Here is a 7259-nt window from a genome sequence, read left to right on the forward strand (position 1 = left end):
GCACGTCCAGCTGGGAGGAGACCCCGGGGAAGACCCAGGACTCGGTGGAGAGATTATATCTCCTCACTGGCCTGGGAACGCCTCAGGATCCCCAGTCGGAGCTGGAGGATGTGGCCCGGAGAAGGGAAGATTGGGGGTTCCTTACTGGAGCTGCTGCCCCCGCGACCCGATCCCGGTTAAGCTGTAGACGATGGATGGATGGATAGATCACTCATTTTACTGAAGAAGGAATTTGAACACTAGACTCTGGAAACGGAGTAAGTTTAAATAGTTTATTAAAACAATACTGGCTAGATGGTGAGAGAATAATGGGGAGGGCGGGCAGGCGGGCAAGGCAGGCAGGCAGGCAGGCAGGCAGGCAGGCAGGCAGGCAGGCAGAAGTTGAGCGACAAGTTATGCAGTGATCCGGGGTAGTAGAAACAACAACCTGGCGATGAGTGACTGGAAGACCGGGGTAGATAAACTGTGCTGGGATGAGTTGATTGTAGACAGGTGAGCAGATTGGAGTTGATGGGTTGAATGAGATCAGCTGCTGAAGTCTTTGACCGTGCCCCTGCCACATACACACACGCACACACACACACACACACAAAGAGACAGGGAAAACATGGACCGGCAAACACTAGGTATACAGATGGGACTGTGACACCCCCTGTGTACATGAAGACATGTTTTTCTTTATATCAGGCTCTATTTGTCACTTCTTTACCTTGATAGCAATCTGGACGTTTTCAAGTCACTGTTGAGATTTTCACGATTATCCTGAGAATGTAAATTCATCAACTTATTGTGTTTTCTTATCACCATCCTTCCATATACTAATGTACCTCTGTCTGAGTCCAGTGTTTGTTTTTCTAATATTCAGAAGTTTGTGTCCATGACGCTTCGGCCCACACCGACAGTGTTCCCTGAACTTCTCACCTGGGGGGGCTGTGCCTCCTTCGTGGCTAACTTCCTGTCTCTGGACCCTTTGGAGCCGCCTGAAGGCCTGGTGAGAAGAGCAACACGAGTGACCACATAATCATTTGGTCCACTTATTTAAGTAGGTGTTGGAATAATAATAATAATAATAATAATAATAATAATATAATAATAATAATAATAATAATAATAAACATAATAATAATAATAATAATAATAATACATTTTATTTGTAAAGCACCTTTCAAAGCTAAAAGCAATCTCAAGAAGTTTGTGTGTGTGTGTGTGTGTGTGTGTGTGTGTGTGTGTGTGTGTGTGTGTGTGTGTGTGTGGTTACCATGACTACAGTTCCTGACTGTAGACACTGTTCACGTCAACTTCCAAATCACAATCACGACTGTGAAACTCAGGTTTTTCTGAAAGCTCTAATATAGCCAACTTGATGCCTCCGTGTTTAATCTAATTAAATGCCAATTTAATTGAATGTGCTCTGTAGTCATTTTGCGTCTCTTTGTGTGTCCCTGTGCTTGTTTTGCATTATTTTAATAGACGTTTTGTGTCTCTTTGTGGTCATTTGTGCCTCGTTTTAGTCATTCTTGGTGATAGAGTTGCGTCCCTTTTGGTCATTTTGTGTCTCTTTGTGACTTCAAGCAGTAACTGTAGGTAGCAGTAACTTCAAACAGAAGATCTGGCTCAGGGACCCCCTAACCTGTGCCCAGCAGGCCCATTCAGAAATCTGTCCTTGTGTGTTGCTGTCCCAGCCCAGGTATTTGTTCTCCTCCAGCTCGGTGCTGCAGAGTCAGAGAGCCACATGTTTTGAATGTGCCACCCTGCTGTGCAGCCTGCTGCTCGGGGCCCACTACGACGTTTACTGTGTCAGCGGCTACGCTGTCAAAGAGATGTGTCTGCTGGACCAGAGTCTGCAGGAGTGCCCCCTGCTGGACACTGAGGTCAAGGTCAGTGCTGTGTTCAGTGTTCATGACTGATGTTCATTACTGCTGCACATATAAAGAGCGGTAACCAGCTTGTCAGATAGATCGGTGACTCACAGATATGAATGTGTCTGTCTGCTTGTGCTTTGTGTTTGTATGTGCAGAGTGTGATCTCAGAGCAGGAGCCGCAGGAGAACAAATACACAGTGAAACCTCTGAGGGAGCTGAAGAGTAACTTTGTGACGCAGCAGGAGAAGAAGAAACAGGATGCAGAGGCTGCGAGGTTTCAGAAACACAAACTACAGGTAACATGATGTTTGTACTGGTAAAGCAACACTCCACAGTTAGACAGTGAGTCCCTGTGTGAGCTATATACCATTCACAGACCTTGTTCTCAGAGAATGAGTTGAAATTACTCTCAAATATCGATAATTTCTCTCGTGGCATAGTTACTAAAACATTATAAATCATTAGACTGTCATTAATAGATTCATAAACACCATAAAAAGTCATATTGTTGTCAGGAACAGAGAATGTAATCTTGTGCTGTTCCACAAGAGGTGACACATGAAGTCTGCATGGTGTCAAATAACGAATAAGACTCTAAAGTAAACACACAGTAACCGGAGTTCTGAGTTCATCACATTGTGTTTCACAGCTGATCATAATTCAAAAAGATGTTTAATAATATTGTTGCTGTAATAAAAGCTAGAGACACACGTACACAAATAATGTGACGATGGAAATATATTTCATAATTTATTGAAGCAAATATTAGATTAAAAAATACAACATTTCCCTGATTTAACGTGACTTTGTATAAAAGTGGCCCACCTCCAGTCTTCCACTACAGACACAGAGAAAGAGCTTCTTGTTGGTTGAACAGATAGAGATAATGGCGGCTCCGTACACTTCTAATAAAAGCCAAACTGCATGTTCTGACATCGCAGCACACATGAGCAAGCATCCTGAAATAAAGCTTCAAGTTAGATATTAAAGCCTTCCGTCTCTACTCTCCCTCCTTTGACCTTTTCTTTCCCTTTATGAACAGGAGAGTGAGCAGCGACCTGCTGACCCCCTGCAAGGACTGCGGGTGCACTGCTGGGTGCTGGTGCTGTCAGGGAGTCGGAGCGTCCAGGAGAACTTCTTCATCGACCCGCTGACCGGGAACAGCTACACCACTGACAATGACAACTTCCTGGGCATCGAGAGCGTGTGGAACAATCTCAACTACTACGTCAACATGCAGGACTGCAGGAACGGCTGCGCTGTGAGTCCACGACAACTCCACACACACTCGAAACAATAGAGACAATACATCTGAAAGTGTGTGTGTGTGTGTGTGTGTGTGTGTGTGTGTGTGTGTAGGATATGGTGTATGACCTGGAAGACTTAAAGATATGGGAGCCAGTCCTGTTCGGTGCAACCTACAAAAAGCAGCTGATTCTTGATGTGTTGAAGAAAAAGGAGAGTAAGCTGATGAGCAAAATCACCAATGATGTGGAGGTGTGTGTATGTGTGTTTTTCTCTGTGTGTGTATATGAGTTTATACCCTCACCCTATGTAGTAGTTTTGATAGTGGATATTAAGACCTAAAAGTAGAGCTGCAGCGATTATTCAACCGACAGGAAAATAAGCAGCCGACTATTTAGTTAATCGATTAATTGTTAAAGTAACTTTTCATGTAAAAATGGCCAAAAATGTTTTTCTGTTTCCACATGATATTAAAGTGAATATCTTTGGGGTTTGGACTGAAAGACGAGACATTTAAAGACTTCATCTTGGACTTGGAGAAACTGGGATGGACATTTTTCACAAGTTTATAAAATTAGACCAAGCGATTAATCTAGAAAATAATCGTCAGCAGGCAGGAAAACACCTTTGAAGATAAGGATGATATTTTTATTAGTGTCAATAAATCCCATTAAAAGATTGAAAGCAGCGGTGAATGTATCGACTAACAAGTATTGTGTGTGTGTGTGTGTGTGTGTGTGTGTGTGTGTGTGTGTGTGTGTGTGTGTGTGTGTGTGTGTGTGTGTGTGTGTGTGTGTGTGTGTGTGTGTGTGTGTGTGTGTCTTCTTCCTCTGGGCCACAGAGCTCCATTACTGTCCAACAACTATTAACACATCAGTGAGCCTCACTGTTGCACTGACATGTTCCTTCAGTACCATGAACACACACACTGCAGTTTATTCTGACTCAACCCCACACACACCGTCCTGCTGCAAACAGGCCTCAACAAACACACTCTTATCACCTGTTTGTCATTATAGGTAACAAGAAAGAAAGAATAATACAATTTACAGCTAAATGAAACTGAAACATGATTTTAGGATGAATGAAGTTCAACACTTTGTTGTTTATGAAGGAGGAGGAGCAGCCCCGAGCTTTTGAGATGCCACGATCCTGGGTCAGTGACATCCCGATCTCAAAACAAGGTACAGGAAGTCCACACGAGCAGTATTTACCTGATGGTGCCGTGTGCTGATTCTGTACATCACCCTGTACGCTCTTTACCTGTTTGTTTGCAACGTAGTGTTTATTTTATGACATCTATAAAGATGGAGATGTTCAGGATCACAGCTGACAAAACTGACAAAACATTAAAGCATCAAGACAGAAACATGAAACACCTTAATGACTTCTATTCAAATAAAGTGCACAAAGACACAGATCAGTGCTGATATCCAGCCGCTCTCTAACGTCTTCTCAGTATATCTTTTAAATAGCATTCAGCATCAAACACAATCCCATAAATATTATAATATTGTATGTCCATCATCCATTTATTGTACGTATGAAATTCCCATTTTAAGGTTTGTGACAAACAATTAGGGAGTGATGGTTTCTCCACCATATAATCATACTTTTGCTAAATGAAAGCTTGCCTCTGGAGCGTTACATAGTCAACAGTTTTCCACTTGTGGGTAAAATATGCTGTTATCTTCTCCATTTTGTAAATGTCCATTGTAATATCCATCCGTGAATTAATCCTTAATTAATCATTAAATGAATAAATCCTTCTTGAGATATGAGTCCCAAAAATAAGGTCTTACTCTCCAGGGGCATTATAGACATTATGTATCGCTCTCCACAAATATTTAATAACAGGGCAATCCCAGAAAACACGGAGATCATTTGCATTTAGATTTCCACAGTTTCTCCCGGGGGAGTTAGCGTCACAGTGGGATTTCCAAGAGGGTGTAATAAAATACACAAACACATGATGCTGTAAAACCTCCACAAACTGCTGCCTCTGCGTTCGTCTGCAGACCTGGAGACCTGCTGGCCGGGAACACAGAAGGTGACCCAGTACAGAAAAGCAAAGCTGGAGAAGTTTGCACCGGACCTGATGTCAGACGGGCTGATCACACGACTGACTACATACAAAGACCTGAACTGTGAGTGTTCAGGAGAAACGGATGACTTCTAAAGAACAGTTCAGTTGTTTTCAGCACAAAGAGACAAGCTGTGTGTGTGTGTGTGTGTGTGTGTGTGTGTGTGTGTGTGTGTGTGTTGAAGGCACTGATGTCGTCATGGTGAAGGAGTGGTATCAGCACAGAAACGACCACCTGGAGGAGAGGGAGGTCAACGAGGTCGACAGCTTCATCACAGAAAGCTTCAAACGTGTACAACGTTTCCACCTTTTATGTAAATCCAGTTAAAAGTTCACTGAACCAAAGACACATGTAACTGACCTGTAGCACACATCTGTTTACAAACAACAACAAAACAAACTGAAACATAATGGAGCGTCTTCAACCCTCATTCAGTAACGGTTGTTTTATGTGGGATAACTAAATGACATTCTTTCCTCCTCCTGTTGTTATACTGTGTCCGCCATGTGCGTAGCTTCCTCTGCGTGCTCACAATCTGGCAGCTGCTCGCTACGTTTTTACAGATGTTCATTTCATTTGTTCATGTTCATTATGCAGCACGGCTGACACTGGTACCAGATAATGTATGTGAGGCACGGTGTACTTTGTGAAGCAAGTGTTTCAAACTCTGCAGGATAATAGAGCTCGTTTCTGACATTAAACAGAATTAATATTTGTGTCTAACTTGCCTTCAGCTGTAGGAACACCATGAAAATTTCTGAAAATATGACTTACAAGCGGCCGAAATGTGTTTTCTCAGACGGGTGGCTGGCGTCTCCTTTAGAGATAGGGTGAGAAGCTCAGCCATTCGTGAGAGACTCGGAGTAGAGCCGCTGCTCCTTTGCGTTGAAAGGAGCCAGTTGAGGTGGTTCATCTAGTGAGGAGCCACCTGGGCGCCTCCCTAGGGAGGTGTTCCAGGCACGTCCAGCTGGGAGGAGACCCCGGGGAAGACCCAGGACTCGGTGGAGAGATTATATCTCCTCACTGGCCTGGGAACGCCTCGGGATCACAATACATTGTCCACAATACAAAAGGTTACACAGTAAGGAGACGTCACATATAGTTGGGAGCATCTTTAATCCAGAACTCAGCTTTTTAAGAACTCGGCCTGACCCAGTTACCTGCTTACAGACATCACATACACAAAATACCTTACGCTAATGTAACCTGCCATCGTTACCAAAACCATTTATTTTACAAAAATAACTTACTGTGACAATACCACTTCAATAACGTAAATAATAACTTCTAAAAATACTTTTTAAAGTAGTAAAAGAAGCTCTGACCTGAAGCACATTGTTGAGGCAGCACATATTATCTCATGAACAAACGTCTGTGTGTGAATATATTTCAGATTATTTACATATTTACTTCACACCTGTTTCTGCTGCCAACAGGAAGCGTAAATGTGGCAGCGTTGGAGCTAATTAACAGTCGAATACACAGGCGGATCATCTTCAGCACGGCCGGCGTCAGAGCTCCCTTCTCCCCGAGGAACAACAGCGTAGACGACAGTATCGCCGTCGCCATGGACGGCACTGTAGGACGAGCCGGCGGCCCGGGTGGAAAAATGTACCTCAGAGTAGATGAGTCTCCTCGCGTCGTCTTCATCCTGGAAAAAGAAAACAAAGAGAAGTCAAAGTGTTTCGCATTTCAGGCATTTTGTGTTTTCTAATCATAATAAAAACACATGTGCAGCTCATGTATGATCACTGTGGTACTTTACTTTACTGCACATCTGTATCTGCTGCATGGTGTCCTGGATGTTTGGATGACCTTTTATTCAGCACACATTCTCTCTCTTTTTATTATTTATATAAAAGGGCCACCCAGTGCGTTTACATGCTTTAAATTAGCAAAGAAAATAATTATTTTCCGTCTGTCTGAATATACCTAGGACTATTTTTTCTGACATCAAAAACTAACATAAACAACATCATGTTTTCATATTTAATCAAGTCGACTGCAGAGGTATAAAAGAGTCTGTCACTACAGAGAAAGCTTGTGAAAGAGGAACAACCTTTTTTTT

General features: G+C 42.9%; 1 protein-coding gene across 5 annotated transcripts; it reads left to right on the forward strand.

Annotated features, from left to right (window-relative positions):
- The first annotated feature begins 629 nt into the window (after positions 1 to 629).
- LOC115010565 (dynein regulatory complex subunit 7-like) lies at positions 630 to 6873 on the forward strand. Of its 5 annotated transcripts, none has more exons than XR_003832488.1 (10): positions 630 to 770; positions 866 to 991; positions 1683 to 1877; positions 2018 to 2158; positions 2905 to 3123; positions 3222 to 3359; positions 3949 to 3983; positions 4222 to 4291; positions 5126 to 5254; positions 5376 to 5498. XR_003832488.1 is itself a non-coding variant. In XM_029435207.1 (10 exons), coding segments are annotated over exons 2-10 (1137 nt in total). In that variant the 5' UTR covers positions 630 to 770; positions 866 to 877; the 3' UTR covers positions 6630 to 6873. The 5 variants fall into 5 exon arrangements, 4 of the variants coding, with proteins under 4 accessions (XP_029291067.1, XP_029291066.1, XP_029291070.1 ...); XM_029435207.1 differs by lacking the exon at positions 3949 to 3983 and adding an exon at positions 6628 to 6873 and having other exon boundaries at positions 5376 to 5504; XM_029435206.1 differs by lacking the exon at positions 3949 to 3983 and having other exon boundaries at positions 5376 to 5869.
- Positions 6874 to 7259: the final 386 nt, after the last annotated feature.

The sequence above is a fragment of the Cottoperca gobio genome, chromosome 7, assembly GCF_900634415.1.
Source record: "Cottoperca gobio chromosome 7, fCotGob3.1, whole genome shotgun sequence".
NCBI lineage: Eukaryota > Metazoa > Chordata > Actinopteri > Perciformes > Bovichtidae > Cottoperca > Cottoperca gobio.